The sequence below is a fragment of the Populus euphratica genome, unplaced genomic scaffold, assembly GCF_000495115.2.
Source record: "Populus euphratica unplaced genomic scaffold, PopEup_1.0 scaffold318.1, whole genome shotgun sequence".
Taxonomy (NCBI): domain Eukaryota; kingdom Viridiplantae; phylum Streptophyta; class Magnoliopsida; order Malpighiales; family Salicaceae; genus Populus; species Populus euphratica.
Window position 1 is genome coordinate 166247 of NW_011500003.1, and position 20715 is coordinate 186961.

At 32.9% G+C, this 20715-nt stretch overlaps 3 protein-coding genes across 3 annotated transcripts; 1 reads left to right on the forward strand and 2 right to left on the reverse strand.

The window, feature by feature from the left end:
* The first annotated feature begins 3787 nt into the window (after nucleotides 1-3787).
* Nucleotides 3788-11945, forward strand: LOC105140981 (protein transport protein SEC23-like). The gene is made up of 12 exons (XM_011048034.1): nucleotides 3788-4748; nucleotides 5132-5305; nucleotides 6365-6526; nucleotides 6858-7000; nucleotides 7186-7261; nucleotides 7414-7586; nucleotides 7709-7790; nucleotides 8212-8289; nucleotides 8750-8911; nucleotides 9038-9301; nucleotides 10855-10959; nucleotides 11359-11945. The coding sequence occupies exons 1-12, from the start codon at nucleotides 3981-3983 to the stop codon at nucleotides 11503-11505; spliced, it is 2334 nt and encodes a 777-aa protein (XP_011046336.1). The 5' UTR covers nucleotides 3788-3980; the 3' UTR covers nucleotides 11506-11945.
* A 1023-nt stretch (nucleotides 11946-12968) lies between these two features.
* On the reverse strand, nucleotides 12969-14988 carry LOC105140984 (zeaxanthin epoxidase, chloroplastic-like). The gene is made up of 4 exons (XM_011048037.1): nucleotides 14646-14988; nucleotides 14401-14466; nucleotides 13747-14144; nucleotides 12969-13641 (listed from the first exon to the last, which is right to left on the reverse strand). The coding sequence occupies exons 1-4, from the start codon at nucleotides 14864-14866 to the stop codon at nucleotides 13073-13075; spliced, it is 1254 nt and encodes a 417-aa protein (XP_011046339.1). The 5' UTR covers nucleotides 14867-14988; the 3' UTR covers nucleotides 12969-13072.
* A 4082-nt stretch (nucleotides 14989-19070) lies between these two features.
* Nucleotides 19071-20715, reverse strand: LOC105140983 (zeaxanthin epoxidase, chloroplastic-like). Its single transcript, XM_011048036.1, has 3 exons — nucleotides 20464-20715; nucleotides 19881-20326; nucleotides 19071-19759 (listed from the first exon to the last, which is right to left on the reverse strand). Exons 1-3 carry the CDS (start codon nucleotides 20682-20684, stop codon nucleotides 19245-19247), a joined length of 1182 nt encoding a protein of 393 aa, XP_011046338.1. The 5' UTR covers nucleotides 20685-20715; the 3' UTR covers nucleotides 19071-19244.

A 20715-nucleotide genomic window follows, 5' to 3' on the forward strand; every position in this document is an offset into this window, starting at 1 on the left:
AAGCAAATGATAATAAAAACTCAAATCCATAAATAAAAAAACAACAAAGCCCTCATTTTTTAAAAAACAAACCAAAAATTATACCGGCACCTCTCTATTTTTTAGAATACTTAAAACATATGCAAAGAGGATTTGAATTCTTATAGTTGTTCTTATTATAAAAACACACAATAATCTCAGCACATACTTTGTATTTTTATATAATCGAAGAGCATAAATTTAGACATTTAAAAATATATATCATAATAGAAATAGAAAACGGATACTAGAATCATGAAATACACAATATTTAGTAATAATATTAATGGTGACAACTAGACTTGAGTTGGTACTTTTGTGATTTCTTTAGTTTTTTTAATACGCCTTTGCAAGAATAGATTATTATCAGCTACGTCAATATTGTCTTATAAATATTCTATTCTTTATTTAGAAAGTGACATGGTGAGTAAATCAGCTGATTGATCATTAGTATGAACATGTCGAACATGAAAAAATGCTTTCTCAACCAAATCTCGTATAAAATGAATGTTTATCTAATTGTGTTTTATTCTAAAATGTTAGACATGATTAAAGCTTAACTATGTTACGCCTAAATTATCATATAAAAGTGTAGGTGAGTGTAGTAATGGAAACTATATTTTGTGAAGTAGAGAGAACAACCACATGAACTCAACTGTAGCTGTTGCTAAAGTTTTATATTCAATTTTGATGAATGATCATGCAATGACACGTTACTTTTTTTTTTTTGCTCTATGAGATGGGTATGAAACTAAGGAAGAGAATATAAGTTGAAGTTGATTTTCTATCATCCAAGCTATCAGCTCAATCAACATCCGAGAAGCATGTGAGTGCTGGGTTTGAAGTTTTCCTGATATTGATGCCATGAAAAATGGTGTTCTTTCAGTAATGCAACAATCTTTTAGTGGTTGTTTAGTGGATTTATGAGGGATTGTGCATAAATTATGAGAGTTTATTGACTGCAAAGCTGATATCTAGACGAGTTAAGATCAGGTATTATAATGTGTCAATCGCTCGTTGATATTCTACAAAATAAACTAATGAGGAACCATCTGCCAGTTTTAAAGGAACTGAGACAAAGAGCAAAGTTATGATATCCTTAGCTCCATCCATACTTGTTTTAGCAAGTAAATCTTGGATATATTGATGCTGATTTAAAACTAAGCATCTGCAGTATTAATGACCTCAATGCCAAGAAAAAAGTGTAAGGGCCCAAATCCTTGATGGAGAATTTATGTCCAATCTGGGCAATAATGCTTGCAAAAAAATCAGATTGTTTCTAATGAGGATCAAATCATCAATATAAACTAGGTAATGGGCAATGATTAAACCATCAGAAAACACAAAGAGAGAAGAATCAGATTTAAAATTGATAAAACCAAATTCTAATAGCGCCAATGTGATAGCGGAATACCAAGCACGAGGTGCTTGTTTTAGACCATATATTACCTTTGAAAGACAGCAAACATGATTTGGTTTTTTCAGGCTTTTGAAACCAGATGACTGCTTTATATAAACCTTTTTAGTGAAATGCCTATGAAAAAAGGCATTATTGACGTCTAACTGCCAAAAAGACCAATCTTGTATAATAACAATTATTAAGATAATATGAATAATTACTAGTTTTACAACAAGATTGAATATCTCTTTGTAATCCAATCCTTGTCTTTGATTGAACCATTTGGCCACTAGTTTGGCCTTTAATTGATCAACAAAACCATTAGCGTGCCTTTTAATATAGAACACCCATTTACAACTAACAATGTTATAAGTAGGTAAGGTAAAATTAGGTGTCATGTATTGTGATATATTAACGTAGCCCATTCAGAGGATATGGCAGCACAACAATTGGAATCATTGAGTGCTTCAAATCACAATTAGGTTTGAAGAGGTTGTTTAGTGACTACAAAAAATTACAATTAGATGAAGGTGAAATTAAGTTTCATGTATTGTGACATATTAATATAGTCAATTTACAGGACATGACAGCGCGCTAGTTGGAATCGGTAAGTGCTTTAGAAACACTTGTAGGTTTCATAGAAAAGGTTATTTAGTAACTGCAAAAAATTTACAATTAGCTGAAGGTTAAATTATGTGTATGTATTATGATGCATTGATATAGTTAATTTAAAGAACATGAGAATGCGCCTGTTGGAATTAATGAGTGTTTCAAAGACACTCGTAAATTATGAGGAGGGTAGAAAATAATGTTTAATGACTACAATAGATATTTTTGGCAAAATATTCTCATGAAACTAAGTAATAGTTTATTTTTGTGTTATAATTCTTTAAATGATTTTTTAATTTAAAAAATATTAAAGTAATATTTTTAAGTGTTTTTTAGATGATTTTAATATATTAATATAAAAAATAAAAAAAATACTATTTTATTATTATTTTAATTAAAAAATACTTTTAAAAATTATTATACATTACAATATTAAACGCACATAAACTCTCTAAAAAATAGTACATTGGTAGTACATTGGTGTGAGCTGAGCCACACAACTTAACAGCAAATTCATTTGATAAATCAGTGCACATGTTAGAGATATATTATTAATATTATTTATAAAAAATAGTCTTAGTTGATCTCTACACCTAAAGTTGTTAAACTTCGGTCTCCAAACAGTGGAGTTATAAATCGAGCAAATTCACCTTAATAAATTAAATTAATGTTATTTCATGATTTTTTAAGAAAAAAATTAAAATAATATTATTTTAAAATTATTATTATTATTATATAAAATTGAGTTGCACGGCTTCAAATGAATCAATTTCTCGAGTCAAGTCTTGGTTAGATTAGATATTGAAACAACCTGACTAACTAGATGATATTTTAACATTGGTTACACCCATCTTTTTGAAACTCAAGGACTAGACTAGTCGAACCATTTATTCCGAGTCTTTTTTAAATTCAATAAATGTTGATTGGGCTGAGAGGTAATTATTTTTATTTTGATTCAATTTTTATTTAAAAATAACAAAATCAATTTTTTTTTTATAAAAAATCAAACTAAAACCAATTCAAATAAATTGGTTACATTTAATTATTTTAGAAGGAAAACTAAAACATAACCGATTAAATTAGTTTTAATGTAGTTTTGTTTTGGTTTAATTATTTTATATTAAAAATTAAAAATTATATTTTTTTGTGGTTTTTTTATAATTTATAATGGGTTTTATTTTAGTTTGAATCAGTTTTTTTTAGATTTGACTTAATTATTAATTTTGGTTTGATTTTTTAGTTTTATATTTATCAAACTAAAAACGAACTAAATCGATGAAATTTTTAAATATTTTAATCAATTTAGCCTGTTTTTTTCTATTATTCAGTTTTTTGATTATTTTTTTGGTTTTTTAATTTATCTTTATTTAGTTATATATTTCATTAAAATTTTATCATTTAGAATATCATTTTTTATTTAATCTTTTTGAATTTCACATTTGAAGTATGATCTGATTTGAATCAAATTTTGAATCTATTTTTTTTTTAAATTCAATTGACTTGGTTAAAAACAAAAATTTACCTGTAACTCAATCAAATACTAGTTATCAACCATTAATTTTTTTTTTTTTAAAAATAAAATCATTTTTTTTTTTAAATCTTGGATCATCGTCTACTCGTACCTTGTCTGAAATCAATCGGGTTATAAAACTGCAGTTTCACCAAACAATAATTTGTATTTTCTTGAATTATGAAGTAATAAATAATAATCTATCCCGTCCAATCTACTTACTCCTATTGTTGTAAAATTAAATATAAATTTCCTCCAAAAATAAAACGTAAAACAAACAAGCCTCCCTCTCTCCAAAAACCTCCCTCTCCTCCACCTACGTTAACTTCCTCGTTCTACCCGGTGACGCCCTCCACCTCCTCCGCCGGGGTCGCCACCCAAAATCATCAAAACCCAAAATTCTCCCAAACCCCATAATTTCAATCACTTCAAATCGAATCCACCATGTCAGAAATCCCAAACGCAGATCCAGAAGGCATTGATTCAGTTCGGATGACATGGAACAACTGGCCCAGAACCAAAGTCGAAGCTTCCAAATGCGTCATCCCTTTAGCCGCATCAATCTCCCCTATTCGTTCTAACCCAGAAATCCCAACTCTACCTTACCTTCCTCTCCGTTGCAAAACCTGCACATCCATCATGAATTGCTTCTCGCGCGTTGATTTCACTGCCAAGATCTGGATCTGCCCTTTCTGCTTCCAACGCAACCATTTTCCTCCAAATTATTCCATGATCTCGGAGACCAATCTTCCTGCTGAGTTGTACAGCCAGTATACGACAATAGAGTATACTATTGGTGACAAGAATCATAATCCAGTTGGGGAATTTGATGTTAAGTCGGCGTTTGTGTTTGTTTTGGATACTTGTATGATCGAGGAGGAGTTTGAGTATGTAAAATCGGAGGTTAAGAGGGCAGTTGGGTTGTTGCCGGAGAATGCAATGGTGGGTTTTGTGACTTTTGGGACACAAGTGCAAGTTCATGAATTGGGGTTTAGTGATATGTCCAAAGTATATGTTTTTAGAGGGACTAAAGAGATTAGTAAAGATCAGATTATGGAGCAGTTAGGTATTGGTGGTGCTGGCAGGAGGAATGTTCCTGGTGGTGCTGTTGGTGTTGGTGGGTATCAGCAGCAGAGGGGGATGCCAATGCAGAATTCGGGTGTGAGCCGGTTTTTGTTGCCAGCTTCTGACTGTGAATTTACGCTCAATTCGGTACGTTATTATAGTGTGTTTTGATCTGGAGGTAGAGTTTGTCATGTGATAAGTGTTTTTTTGTTTGAAAATGTATGGAAAGATATATATTTGTTATTTAAAAAAAATTATTTTTGATGTGTTAAAACGGTTTATAAACAAAAAAATAAAATTAATTTGAAGCAATTTTCTTTCCTTCATATTTTTTGAAGAGCACGGCCAGCGGTCCCGTATTAGGTTGTTTGTTGTTTTAGGAAAATAAAATTGGTAATTTTATTTCTTGTTTATTGAGGAAAATTGTGATCTTTTGTTGTTTCTGTTTGGTTTCGATTTGAGATGTAGATTGTGTGTTTTTGATTGAGGAATTTTTTTTTTTTTTTTGTTGTTGTTGTTGTTGTCTTTAGCTCTTGGATGAGTTGCAAACAGATCAGTGGCCGGTGGCACCAGGAAATCGGCCTTCAAGATGTACTGGAGTAGCATTGAGTGTTGCAGCTGGACTGCTGGGAGCTTGTTTGCCTGGGACCGGAGCTAGAATTGTAGCTTTAGTTGGTGGTCCTTGCACCGAAGGGCCAGGAGCGGTAATGCCAACTTTTGTGTGTTGTCTTTTGATTTTCCTTTTCTTTGTTATTTAATTGAGTTTGATTTAGGTTTTTGGTTAGGTAATTTTGTATTGATGATAACGCTCCACCTGCAATGTTGTGTTATTTTCTTCGAGTTGATTCCTTTCCATGTATTCATAGATACCATCAATGTATGCTAATCGAAAATCAATGTGCGCCAATCATTGCCTAATTGCTTCACATTGTTTGCTGGTGATATGGTTTTACATTGAGATAAGGCTTCATTTTTCGTGAGGGAAAAGGAGCCCTTTATTAACATCAAAACTACTGTGCACTGTCTTAGAAGAATACATTTTCTTTGTTCCTTGATTCACTCAACATTGGATCAAAAGTCAAGCTAAGATATATTTATTTTCATGGCATAGAGCATGGTTTAATTGTAAACTTATTAGCTCTATCTTTCCCTCCCTCCATCTCCACCCACCTTTCCTCCCGTATTCATGACTATTGATGGGATCACACTTTACTGCCTAAAGCTAATACCTCTTATGGATGCTGTTCAGACCAGCAGTTAGTGGTTTGTGTGCTTATATAGTGTTTATTAGCATTGTGGTAGTGGTTTCTTCTCAAAGTGCCTTTTCACTTGAAAATGTATCAAAATAATGTTTTTTTCTTTTTTTTGCAAAAAAAATTATTTTGACATCAGCACATCAAAATGATCCAAAAATACAAGAAAAAAAAATTAAATTCAAGCAAAAAAAATTTCAAATTTTTTGAAAAGCGCGGCCACACTGCGATACCAAACAGGCATACCACATATTGATTTTGTTCCATATTGATTAGCAAACCATGTTTCCTAACATTAAAATACATAGATCAGATGGCCTTCCAGGTTCCTTAGCCCTCTATTTGGCATCATTACATTTCTTTTCTGTGTTATTAGCAGTCTCTGGTTCTAGATTAGAGCAAGAAAAACATATAGTCAAATAGTTGTTTTTCAGAATGAAAAATTTGCTAGTTTCTGTTTCTTCATTCCTTGGTGATAATGAAGATGCTGATCATTTTGTAGTGTTGCAGATTATATCAAAAGATCTGTCTGATCCTGTACGTTCCCACAAGGATCTTGATAAGGATGCAGCACCGTATTTTAAGAAAGCAGTCAAATTTTATGATAGTCTTGCAAAGCAGCTTGTCAGCCAGGGTCATGTTTTGGACCTTTTTGCCTCTGCTCTAGATCAGGTATTTCTTGTTCTGTCTTCAAAACCTTATATGCACATCTACAATCCTTGTCTCGTTAAATTTAAAGTGGGCCTGCTAACTTGCAGTGATATACCTACTGGAAGAGAATGCTTCTTAGGGCAGTTGATAAGATACAAAGTTTGTTTTTTCCCCTGGACATTCCAGTCGTTTCCAAATGAAATCCATCTCTGCTTACATTAAGTACAAAGCAAAACTTTATTAGATGGGACAAATAAGAATCTAAGCATTCTCTTTTATTTTATTCATTTTAAAAACACATCTATTGCAGTGTTTTGCTTATCATTTGACCTGTGATTGCTGTCTGTTTTAGGTTGGGGTTGCAGAAATGAAAGTTGCAGTAGAAAGAACTGGTGGTCTTGTTGTTCTCTCAGAAAGTTTCGGACATTCTGTATTTAAGGACTCCTTTAAGCGTGTATTTGATTCAGGGGAAAAGTCTCTTGGCCTCTGTTTCAAGTGAGTCATCATTGCAAAACAAAAGCAATTTTCACTGTTATGGAATTGATGTTGGATCATGGTCTGAGCCAATAGATGCATACTATGCATAATTTTCTTTTCCTTTGTCTTGAAACTGCTTCTATACCCTTTCATTTCATGGACTATAGGTAGGCTGTGATATGATTTCGCTTCTTTCTTTGCAGTGGAACACTCGAGATTAACTGTTCAAAGGACATCAAAATTCAGGGGATTATTGGACCTTGCACCTCTTTGGAGAAGGTTGAACCATCAACAGCCTGCAAATTTCCTTTTCGTTTGCTTTATTTATTTTGGATTTGGCTTATTTTTTAGGGAATAAAATGTGATTTTTCTCTCTTTTCTCCATAAATTAAAGCTAGATTGGATTTGGTACTAATTATAGAGCCTTGCAGAAAGGACCAAGTGTTGCTGATACAGTCATTGGTGAGGGGAATACAACAGCTTGGAAGATGTGTGGCCTTGACAAGAGTACTTGTTTTACTGTCTTCTTTGATATTTCATCAAGTGAAAAATCAAATGCTCCTGGAAGTGCAAATCCACAGCTATACTTACAGTTTCTTACAAGGTATGATGTTTGATGAGTATACTGTCTTAATTCTTTTTTATTCTTTATGCTGCACCCACTTTCTTTTTCGACAACATCCATTCAGTAATCATATACCAATGGACATTTTTGTTTTAATGCAGTTATCAAAATCCTGAGGGTTTGACATTGCTTCGGGTCACAACTGTCACTAGAAGATGGGTAGATAGTGCTGTTAACTCAGAGGTTGGTTATGTCCAATATATATGGCATATTTGTTGTGTAAGGTGTTTTCTCGGTTCAAAATGAAAACAGTACCCTTTTGTTGTCATGCTTAAGATATGCATTCTGTCAGTTCTGTTCATTAGTTAGACATCCCCAAAGACTCTTGTTAATGCAGGAGCAGCCTTTAATTATGTAGTCCTTTTAGTTTAGTATTTGTAAAATGTTTCCCAGGATCAATAACCTGTATATTTAGATGTATGTTGTCTGGTCTCTCATATGCTTTGTTTCTGCTGTTAAATTAAGATTAAGCTTCCTTCTTCCTGTCCATTCTCGTTATGGATTACTAGTCTTGTGCTACTTGTCTAGTGTATTTTCTAAGCATTTGTTGAAACTGTAACTGATGAATTAGTGCTGATATGAAGGAACATTTTCACTCTTGCAGGAATTAGTACAAGGTTTTGACCAAGAGACCGCAGCTGTGGTAATGGCGAGATTCACATCCCTGAAAATGGAGTCAGAGGTGCTTATTGTTTTTTTAATTATTTATTTCTTTTGAAGTATCTCTACTTCATCATTTGCTGCATGTGTTGATCATGTCAAAACTTTGCTTTTTCTTAAAAATAAATATCTGATTGGCAATTGTAATGTTGTTGGTCCTGTGTTTTGTCAGTTTGTTACTGTTTCATGTTTGACTGAAATAATTATCTGTTGTTTAAGTAAGGAAGAGACTTATTTTGTGTTTAAATTTTTTTCCAAATATTGCCGTTGTTACAAAATTTATTTGCTCTTGTTTCAGCTGATGTTTATCTTGGAATGCTATCTTTTTTATGATCTTTCTTTTACAGTTTCCTTGGTGATAATTGTGTCACCTTTATAGAAGTGACATTTATTTGTTCATTCCATTGAAACTCAAGCGTTGATTTAATTGTTTGTGTGTAGCTTCTGTATATTTTCCTGACTCTCTGGGATTTCTCTCACAGGAAGGATTTGATGCCACTAGGTGGCTAGACCGAAATCTCATTCGCTTCTGTTCCAAATTTGGTGAATACCGGAAGGATGATCCGTCATCTTTTACATTGAACTCGTTTTTCTCTTTCTTTCCTCAGTTTATGTTTAATCTGCGAAGATCACAATTTATACAGGTAACTAATTGACATTGAAGGTCATCTGCTATTCCCACTTTCTTTTTTGTTTTACACTAAATTGAAGTGATTTAACATGTGTGCATGTTAAGTGTTATTATATGTTCCCTTATTTGGCTGCATCAGGTTTTCAATAACAGCCCAGATGAGACAGCTTATTTCCGCATGTTGTTGAACCGTGAAAACATTACCAATGCTGCTGTCATGATTCAACCATCACTAATATCATATTCATTTAACTCACTGCCTCAACCTGCGTTATTGGATGTTGCTTCTATTGGAGCTGACCGGATTCTCTTACTGGATTCATACTTTAGTGTTGTCATATTTCATGGAATGACAATAGCTCAATGGCGTAACTTGGGTTACCAGAATCAGCCAGAGCACCAGGTATGGAATTTTGCTGTGGCACTTTCACGGGGATTGAAATTTGAAATGGATTTAGAGCCCCAAGTTTATTAATTCTACAATGGCTTGCAAGCCACATGTAAGACATTTGGATTACCTCTTTGCACTAGTGGGATTTTGATTCCGTAGGAGCAACACACCAGTAATGCTTATGTGAGCTTCGTTGCTCGAGGATCTTCCAGATGATAACTTTTTCTGTCAATTATCGACAGGACTCTACCTCCCATTTTAGAAAGAATGTCATAAAAATAATGCCAACTAAATGTATAGAAGATGCTAAGATATGAATCCCTCCATAGCTTTACTTGTTGATACAATTGTAGATCTGCAAATTTCTGTTATTTGGCATTATGCTTATCATGTGCAGAACTAGGATGAGGGCATGGGTGATGGAATGCATGGACTTAATCATGTTTAATTTTTCCATTATGATTAGTTTACTGAAAAAAATTACTTTGTATTTAATTGGATTATTCAAGTTCAATATTGCTAGAATTTTATTAGTGGACCTTCTGTTTAATTGGTGTCTCTTAGCAAGGAGGTCCTGTAACTGTTGAACTAAAAAAAAATCATTAGGAATTTGATAACCATTTTGTTTACAGTAAAGTTGTTTCTGGTATGAGGTTAAAAAATTGGAGTGGACATTTTAAGTAAGATTTAAGGATGAAAGTGTTATGGGTGTAAAATTTTGTTAAGGGGTGAAGTGTTATGTGTTTGGTGTAAGTTTAAAAGATAATTAGTAATAGGTGGTCCCATTAAAAATTAAACCACTTCTTGAATTAGACCTTGTTGTAAAAATAAAAAAAATATAAACTGATGGATCCCATATGCAAGGTGTAAGATAAATATAGAAAAATTAGATGATAAATGAAAAATGAGAGGGAAAGCACAAAAACCAAAAAAAAAAAAAAAACCCCTTGATGATTTTTTTACTCCCTACCGTTAAGAGGGTAACATTTAACCACACTTTTGGGGTTGAATGTTACCCTTAACTTTTCCTACTCGGGAATTTTGTGCCACATAGTGGGTAAGGGGTCCTTCCTGTCATACCAAAAATAACTGAAGGTGTAAGAGGCATCAAGTAGGGCTAGATGAGGCATGATAACAAAGTTTGCAAGTGCAATTTTGGGGAATTTATTGGCATTTCCAGGGAAACAACCGGAAAACTTAGCTTTTGTTTTGCACACTGAAGTCATTCATGCAAACTTGCACTCATGCAGGAGAGCACTCATGTGCGCTCACATGCATGTTTATAAGGCTTCAACTACCCATTGTGTCCTTATCATATAGTTTTCATCAACTCCCTATGGAGTTTTTGTACAGAAAACTGTGTCCTACAATGTTCTTGTAATTATTTATGCCCTTAGGTTTCTAGCAGAATTACTGAGTACTAAAACTCTAGTCTTAATTATTCTTTCCCTAACCAGTGCCCCAAAGCCACCTCTGTGGAAGGTGCTGTGCTGTATTGTGAGTGTCTCGTGTTCCTCTTTTTGTTAACCCTGCTTTTTAAATGTAATGCTTTCTCCCTCCTGCAGGTGTTTGCACAGCTATTGCAAGCACCCAAAGACGATGCCCAAGCGATCATTCATGAACGTTTTCCCGTTCCTAGATTGGTGGTGTGTGATCAGCATGGATCCCAGGTTAGTCTTATCTCACTCTTCCTCTTCTTCTTGAAAAATTAAACCCTTGCGGCCTTGCCCACAAACAATAAAATACCTTGATATGCAGTGTATTAAATTCATAAGGGACTAGGGATCTATACATGACTGACTTCTAGATACAAAACTGGGCAGCATGATTGGTGTTTTACCTATGCTATGCTGTTGAAATTAGTTGGATAATGATCCCTTGTTCCAATTGTTCAATTAATAGCTGTCAGTTAAGAGCAATTTCTATAATTAGGGACCCAAAAAGATCCTTTTACAAAAAAAAAAAAATGTTAATTCCACATTGGGCGTCCACTGTTGCACTAGTGAACTGGAAGGTTAACTATTTGATAGAAACTTGCTCGATCTCATTATCTCATGTCACCTTATCAGGCAAGGTTCTTATTGGCAAAGCTGAACCCGTCAGCTACATACAATAATGCCAATGAGATGGCTGCTGGGTCAGATATAATATTCACGGATGATGTGAGCCTTCAAGTTTTCTTCGAGCATCTTCAGAGGTTAGCTGTGCAGTCTTGACTGTAGATTTCATCGATAGGTTTTGAGTGTGGAGAAGTTCCCTTGAGTGTGAGATCTGTATCCCTTTGTCTTCCGCTCCATCCTTTCTTTCCATTGTTTTAAGTGCAGAGGATGGAACCCCACGTTCAAAAATAATGAAAGCTTACATTCTTTGGGGGTGTCGGGGAGGTATTTGCTCCCTTTAAACATTAAGGAACATGGAGTTCGTTGAGTAGTTCTAGGGAAAGAAAAGGATACTGAAGTGAGAGTTGGAGGGATCCCTTTATCAATATCGGGAAGATGAAAAACATATTTTGACAGAATTTTTTTCTTGTTTCTTCTTTTCTTTTGTATTCACTCAGGTCAAATATGTCTTGTATTGAGATTTTAAGTTATATACTGAAATGGGATTGTTGATGCTCCTAGGTTGAAAAAGTTCAGGGACTGGACATTTCTTTTTTGGTTTTGCTCTAAAGATTTATTACACAATTTATGTACTCTCCCTCCCTCGCTTTTCTATTGATCTTTCATAGCTATACAGTTATTATGCTATGATGCTAGGTTTCTTCCTTTCAGCTACTTGACCTTCAAAAATTGGGTTATGATGTTACTGCTCAACATTTTCAGTGTTTGGATTTTAAAAAAGTTGAAACGTGTATATTGAGGATAGCATCTAAAATATCAGATTGTTTTGTTCATTAATTGATCTGAAATTTTATGGACTTGTAAATAAGTGAGTACTTGTAATGGAAAACTGAATCATCATAATGCATTGTAACAGTGATTTCAAAATCCAAAAAACCAGAGGGCCTAATGATTTTTTTTTTTTTATGGGTTAACATAATGGTGATCAGAACTAGATTTTATTTTATGAAAATAATATTTTGGGTCTTTTATCCTATAAAAAATCATAGCTTGGGTGACTAAAAACTCAAATCTTGGATGGAGTTGATTTCATAGTGGGTCTTATATCTATGAATATAACAATCTTCTTTCAAGAAATAAGGTTCAATACTAGCGGTTCCAATTTTCTCAAGATATTTGAAAATGTGAAATTGTTACTTATTTCTTTGTGTAATTCAAGAGCCTTTGGATCTCCCATTCAAAGAGAAGATCAATAACATGGGATACAAGAAGATTTAACAAGCTTCCTTGAGCAAAATAAGTTTCAATCTTGGTAATTTCAGTTTTTTCGAGAGATTATAAAATATGAATTTGCCATCTTCCATTGTATGAAGCAAGAGCCTTTGGATCGCCTAGGAAAAGAACAATAACATGGTTCTAAATACATGTTGTAAATTTATCAGTGCTTTGATCGAGTCAATAAAAAATATAGGCACCAAACTGAAATTTGCACTACTCGAGTTAGAGTATGATCAAGCCTACGAAGTACACTCCATAACAGTACCTGACTGAATTTTTATTTTTTCAGAACATAAATTATAAATTACAGAGTATAGAAAGACATGTTTTTATTTTATTTGTCTCAAGACAGTAATCAAATAATATAAAAAAGACACGTTAACTAGTAATTGAGGGCCATTGTCTGAAACCACTCATCTGCAGAATCTATATGCCAAAATTGAATCTAGTCCTTCTTACTTGAGTGATCCATATCACCGAAGGACATAGCAGGAAGTTTGCCACAATCTTTATGCACAAGTCCAGAAATCCTGCCTAAAAGATACTTGTAAAATATTCCATCCCTTAAAAATTTCATCCACCATTTATCTCCACCGAGCTGCACCCACCCTGCTAAATATGATCCTGTGACAAGAAAAGCAGCACGCCACCTCCTTTCCTTCACATAATCATCTATGGCTTTAGCCATGTCTCCCGGAACAATCAGCCCTCCATTGTTTATAACTGAATTGCCAATGTGTCTGCCCAATACCACAGCATCTTCTAGTGATGAACCACCGCCTTGTCCTAGGTCAGGAGTCATGGGGTGCATAGCATCACCAGCTACTGTCACATTTCCTTTGCTTAGCTTTCCAAATATGATCCCCCATGGCTGCCTAAACTTCAACGGTGCCCATGTTAACGTTGAAAGATCAGCATGCCGGACCACGTCTAGGAATGATGAAGGAAACTTTTCTGCATATTTCTCAAGTACTTGTTTCTGTATTTGTTCGGGATCTCCCGTCATGTTATCTCCTGAATTGAAAATTAGTTCAGAATAAACGTTCCCTGCAATGATCTGGCATGAACGATCATTTGTGTCCAGCTAAAACGAGAAAGAAGGAAGGGTTTAGTGCTAACCGTTGCAGGTTAAAAACCAGTAAAGTTCTCTGTCATTAAGAGGAAAAAAACCAGCTCTTTTGCCCACATCCACAAACTGATGAACTTCTTGCTTAAATCCATGGCCTTGAGAAAAAACTGCTAAACCTCGCACAGCTGACCGCCCTGAATGGACAGGTTCTGCCAGTCCTAGCCAACGTGCCACCACCGAGTTCACCCCATCACAGCCTATCAGAACCTTAGATTTGATTGTAGTTCCATCTTCCAAATGTATAACAACAATGGAAGCACCGCCTTGCTCTTCATTTTCAATGACAGCTAGCTTGGAAGAGAATTGAATTGAGTCAACCGGCAATTCCTCTGCCAGTGCCTCTAACAGTGCTTTGCGGTGAATTGTCCTAATTCCATGTCCATCGCCCCTATTTCACACAAGACAAGGCATTAATTCACACCCAGAACTACGTCATAGGAAGCGAATGTTGATGAGAGTGAAGTTTTGTCGGCATAAACATGAAGGAATCCGGTCTGTCCATTATACATCAGTATAACTATAATATTGAACCGACTAAAAAATTCTTTTATGATTCCGACAGCCATTCATAGTACAGATCCTTGCATGAAATTGTACTAAAAAGTTAATCAAGAAATTATTTTATTAAGGTTCAAAAAGTTTACCCGTTATTGGCCACTCGGACGAGGACTTGTTGAACATCTCCAGTACTAACATTGGTTACATATCCCCTAAATCATACAAGAGGAAAAAAGAAGTGCACAGGAAACTAATCAATCACCCAGAAGATATATAATATTCAAATTCAAGAAACGATGGAACAATATTCAAAATATAATATTCAAATTCAAGAAACGATGGGCAGACATGATCAAATGAATAGAGTTAGTGTAGAGGAACAACTTATTACTTCAATAAAGGAGCATAAATGGGGGTGAGATTGTGAGAAACACCAAGAGCATCAAGGGCAAGCCAAGCATTTGGAAATAGAGTCAAGGCTGCACCTGTGGCTCTTAGCCCTTCTGATCTCTCTAACACAAGGGCTCGAACCCCTACTCTTTTCAAAGCCACTGCAGTTGCCAACCCTGCAATTCCTGCTCCGACTATCACCACATCCTCCATCATTTCCATCTCTCTCTCCCTCTGCGTGTATGAGTGTTTCCTTCTACAGGGTACCTCATCTTGTTCTTATTATAACCCCTTCTGCTTGCACTCCAAGTCTGATCATGACGCACTTGCATACATACCTTATATTTTAAAAGTATTTTTTTAAAGATTTTAATTCTTTTCTTTATTTTAAAATTTGTATTCAATGTTTTAAAATTTTTAGAAACTAAAGTAACTTGTTACATTTTAAAAATATTTTTAAAAAAATTTAAATATTTTTAATTTGTATTTATTTTAAATTAATATTTTTTTAATTTTCAGATTATATATTTAACTCAAAAATAATTTTTTAAAAATAAAAAAAATATTATTTTAATATATAACACTACCTTAATACCCAAGGTGAACTTGTAAGTGCTCCTGCGATGGCAAGATTCTATATCGTTTTGAAATCGACAGCGTTTGTTTAAGCATCTCTCTCTCTCTCTCTCTCTCTCTCTCTCTCTCTCTTATATTAAAGTAAAAGCATTTTTGTTTGTGGTCGTGGAATTCACAGCACATACAAATTAGAGTAACCCCTACCGCGTGATAAAGAATTGTTTGAGGCATAAAGATAAGCAATCAATTCATATTTTATTTTGATAGAATTTCAAATATATGATATCAAATTAAATTATAATTATTAAATTTAGGCAACATGATTGATTGATTTCAGAAATAAGATGAAACTTAACCTAAACTAAATTTTTAATTGCATAAAAAAAAATATTAATTTAATTATTATTTTTTATTTGGTCAAATTCAAATTAAACTAGATATAAAATAATGACATGATCAAATTCATTGATCTAATTAGATTTTAATTACTCTATTAACCCAACTAAACCAAACTCAAATTAATTAATCTAATATCTTGTAAGAAAAAATTACTATTTTAATAAAAATAAATATTTTTATTGTTAGGTTGGTTGTCATTTCATGTGCAACAAATGGATGACACCAACCATTGATTATTGGTAGCCACCAATATTGACAACAAAACAAAAAAAAGCCTCCATGAATACCTATAAATAGAGGCATATGTGAGAGAGCAAAATGAGAGAAGAAAAGGAGTCAAAGATATAAGAAATGTAGGAGAGAGTGGGTTGTTATTGCAATACTAAAAGAGAGAAATAGAGTGAGGTTGAGAGTTGTCAAAAAGAGGATGATTCCTCCTCTTTTATTTTTGTAAATCTTGTACTCTCCCTACATAATGCAATGGCTTCTCCCGTGGATGTAGGTGGTTTGCCGAACCATGTAAAATATCATGTCTTAGTGTGCTTCTTTTTCTATGAGCAAATATCAATATATCACCGGTCAGATTTTTCAATATTTATGGCTTATATATTGATGTAATAATTTAACAACCCAAGTATTTTCCAAAACATGCATGATTGAAAGAAAACAAAACATAACAACCCTACCGCGTGATAAAGAATTGTTTGAGCCATAAAGATGAGCAATCAATTCATATTTTTTTTTAATAAAATTTCAAATATATGATATCAAATTAAATCATAATTATTAAAATTAGGCAAAATGATTGATTGATTTCAGAAATAAGATGAAACTTAACCTAAACTAAATTTTTAATTGCATCAAAAAAATATTGATTTAATTATTTTTTTATTTGTTCAAATTCAAATTGAACTAGATATAAAATAATGACATGATCAAATTCATCGATCTAATTAGATTTTAATTACTCTATTAACCCAACTAAACCAGATTCAAATTAATTAATCTAATATCTTGTAAGAAAAAACTACTGTTTTAATAAAAATAGATGTTTTTATGACTTATATATTGAGGTAATAATCTAACAACCCAAGCATTTTCCAAGATTATTACCTAAGCTGAGCTTGACACCTAATTAAAAGTGAACATGCATGATTGAAAGAAGACAAAACATAACAACATCTTTTCTCATGTACTCTATTGAAATATAAGTAATAATTATAATTTAATGTAGTTTTCTAGAAATATATTAAAATAATACTTTATTTATTTATTTTAAATTATTTTTAATATTAACATGTCAAAATAATTTGAAAAAAAATTAAAATAAAAAATTAAAATTTTAAAAAACATAGTTTTAATGTGTTAGAAAATAATATAAATCATATCTTAAAATCTTATATAACAATTTAAATTATTGAATTAAGTTGGTTTTTTGATAAAAATTAAATATATTTCACTTAAAAAATATTAAAAAATAATATAAATTCTATTTTAAAATTTTATATAATAACTTAAATTATTAAATTAAATTAATTTCTAACATAACTGTATTAACAAATACTGCCTTAATTCCTCAGTGTTTAAACGCATGAGTCAGATTTTTTTTAAGGGTAGTATCTGGGATCTTTAGTGTTGTGTCTAGAAGTGTTTATTGATATATTCAGGCGGGTTAGAGTTTATAACTAATTTAATTATTAATATTTTATAAATTTAGATGTGGGGATTTTATGAATTTACAAATCTTGTGAGGAAAAAAATCATCGTAGTACCTTGGAACAGGTGTGATTTATGGCATCACCTGGATGGTCGAATGATTATTTTTTTCTTTGCATGTGCATGAGTCCAAAGGTTAGGGGATCAACAATAATAACATAGTTATTAAAAAACAAATTTACCTAAAAAAAAATAGTTTAATAAATCAGGATTAAAATTTATTTTTTAATAGTCATGAGTTTAAGTTTTTTAAAAAACTACTAAAAATTTATATAATTATTAATTTCAAAACTCAAAAAATTAATTGAGATTTATGAATTAATTAAAATATATATATAAAATAATTTTAAAATTCATAAAATTAATTGAGATTCATAAATTAATTAAAATATACATAAAGTAATTTAATATATAAATTAATAATACTTAAAAAGAAGAAGAAGAAGAAAGATTGTGGCTTCCATCGAATCAATAATAACATAGGCCCAAAAGTAAGACGGGCACATGCCAGGAGTTGCCCGTGTTCATGACGTATGGTCTCCATGTCTACTTTGGTATTGCTTCTTTACAGATTATATATTTATGTATTCTACTTTTAATTTAAAATTTTCAATTTATTTATATATACATATCTTATTTTTTTTCCCATTACTAATGAATATTTGAAAGTATATGTTTCGAATGTATTTGTGTCATATAAAATTATTTAGCTTGAACAAGACATATTATAATTTATTGTTTGGTTTGTTAAACAAAACTATTTCAAAATAGTTATTTGGAGTTCAAAATTAGTGAGATTAAATTTTTAATTTAAATAGTTTGAATGGTTAGAGAATAATATAAATTATGTTTTAAAATTTTATCTAACAGTTTAAGTTATTGAATTGAATTGATTCTTCAATATAGTATCAGAACCTTTATAACTAAGTGGTTATATGTTTGAATTTCATTATCCATGTTTATTTGATAAAACTTAAGCATAAACTAATATGAATTTATATAAATTTTAAATTTATAAAGCTTTCACTTGAGAAAATGTATTTGAGGATAATATAAATTATATCTTCAAATCTTTGATAAAATTAAAAAAAATTAAAACATAATAATATAATTTTTTTTATCATATAAAACTCGATAACTAAAATATCTACTAGTTTTTTCATTGAAATTTGAACAACCATCAATTGTTTTCTCATAATGAGAAAAAAAAATGAAAACTAATTAGCGGTGGCTAAATGATTTAGTGACAAATATAGCATTTTAAAATATTTTAATCTCCTAAGGATATAATTATTAAACATAGTCAACTCTATGGATCAATTGATGTGAAAAATTCAAAATTTAAAATTCAAAGTTTGACACGATTAATTTTTAATTGAATAAAAAAAATATTAGCCTTTCAATGTATTGTAAATGAAAAAAAAAAGTCATTGTAATAAAATAATTGACCTAGTAACCTATGGATATATTTAATAACCCATTTATTCACATCAATCTCTAGATTATATCTGAAAACTATAATTTAGTTATTTTTCTAAGTTTTCAATTTCTTTTCCTTTAGGCAAAAAAGTACTTTTTATTACCCCAATTTTCTTAGATAAGAAAGCGAACCATACACTTCATATATGATATTATGCTTATTTTTACTAATTAATAAGACTTTTAAAATATAAAAAGACAAAACCAACAAAGAAGAAAAAGAAAATTGTGGTTACTTTGACTAATTAATAAGACTAACGCTACCTTCCCGATCACTATGATATTTTGATAGCAGCAGCAAGAAGCTAACTATGTTGAAATTGAGTGCAATGCTCTAAAGATAACAATTTGCAGAATCACTTGTCAGCTCTGAGATTTAGTCCTCCTTCCTGGACAGATCCATTTCATCAGAGGAAATAGCAGGAAGTCTTCAGCAGTCATAAACAAATACCAGTCTAGCAAGCCAGCCCAAAAAATACTTGTTAAGTGCTCTGTCCTTGATAAATTTTATCCACCATCTATCTCCTTGCTGCATCCGTCCTGATAAATACGATGCTGTGACAAGCATGGCGACACGCCACCTCCTTTCCTTCACATAATCATCTATGGCTTTAGCCATGTCTCCTGGAACAATCAGTCCTCCATTGTTTATAATTGAATTGCCAATGTGTCTGCCCAAAACCACCGCATCTTCTAGTGATGCACCACCACCGTTTCCTAGATCAGGAGTCATTGGGTGCATAGCATCACCAGCTACTGTCATATTTCCTTTGCTTAGTTTTCCAAATATGATCTCGCATGGAGGCCTTAACATCAATGGTGCCCATGATAATGAGGAAAGATCGGCATGCCGCACCACGTCCAGGTACTCTGAGGGAAATTTTTCTGTACATTTCTCAAGCACATCCCTTTGCATTTTCTCTGCATCTCCTGCCATCTTTTCCCCTGAAAGCAAAATTAGTTCAGTATGAAACTTCCCCTGAAATGATCTGATCACATGAACCAATGTTTGTGTCTTGCTAAAATGAGAGAGAAATTAAAGGGATGAAGAGTGCTAAGTGCTAGCCTTGGCTGACTAAAAACCAGTAAAGTTGCCTATCATTAAGAGGAACAAAACCAGCCCTATCGCTCTCATCCATGAAAATAAGAAATTCTTGTTTAAATCCATGGCCTTGAGGAAAAACTGCTAAACCCCGCACCGCTGATCGACCTGAATGGACCAGTTCTGCCAGTCCTAGCCATCGTGCCACTACCGAGTGCACCCCATCGCAGCCTATCAGAACCTTGGATTTGACGGTAGTTCCATCTTCCAAGTGTACAGCAGCCATGGAAGCATCACCTCCTTGTTCTAGACTTTGAATAGCAACTAGCTTCGAAGAGAATCGAATTGAGTCAGTTGCCAATTCCTCTGCCAGTGCCTCTAACAGCACTTTACGGTGAAGTGTCCTAATTCCTTGTCGAGGGTAGAGGACTTCTTGAACTTCTCCAGTACTAACATTGGTCACGTATCCCCTAAATCGTGAGGAAAAAGAAGTTCACGAGAAATTAATATATCATCCAAAGCATGGTATTAAAATCCAAATTCAAGAACATGTAAATAATCAAACATAATGAAAAGAAAAAAGTAACATGATGAAACAACTTATTACTTGATTGAAGGAGTATAAAGGGGGGTGAGCTTGTGAGAAACACCAAGAGCATCAAGGGCAAGCCAAGCATTTGGAGTTAGGGTCAAGGCTGTGCCAGTGGCTCTTAGCCCTTCTGATCTCTCTAACACCAGGGCTCGAACCCCTACTCTTTTCAAAGCCACTGCTGTTGCCAAGCCTGCAATTCCTGCTCCAACTATCACCACATCCTCCATCATTTCCATTTCTTCTTCTTCTGTGTGCGCGCGCTGCCAA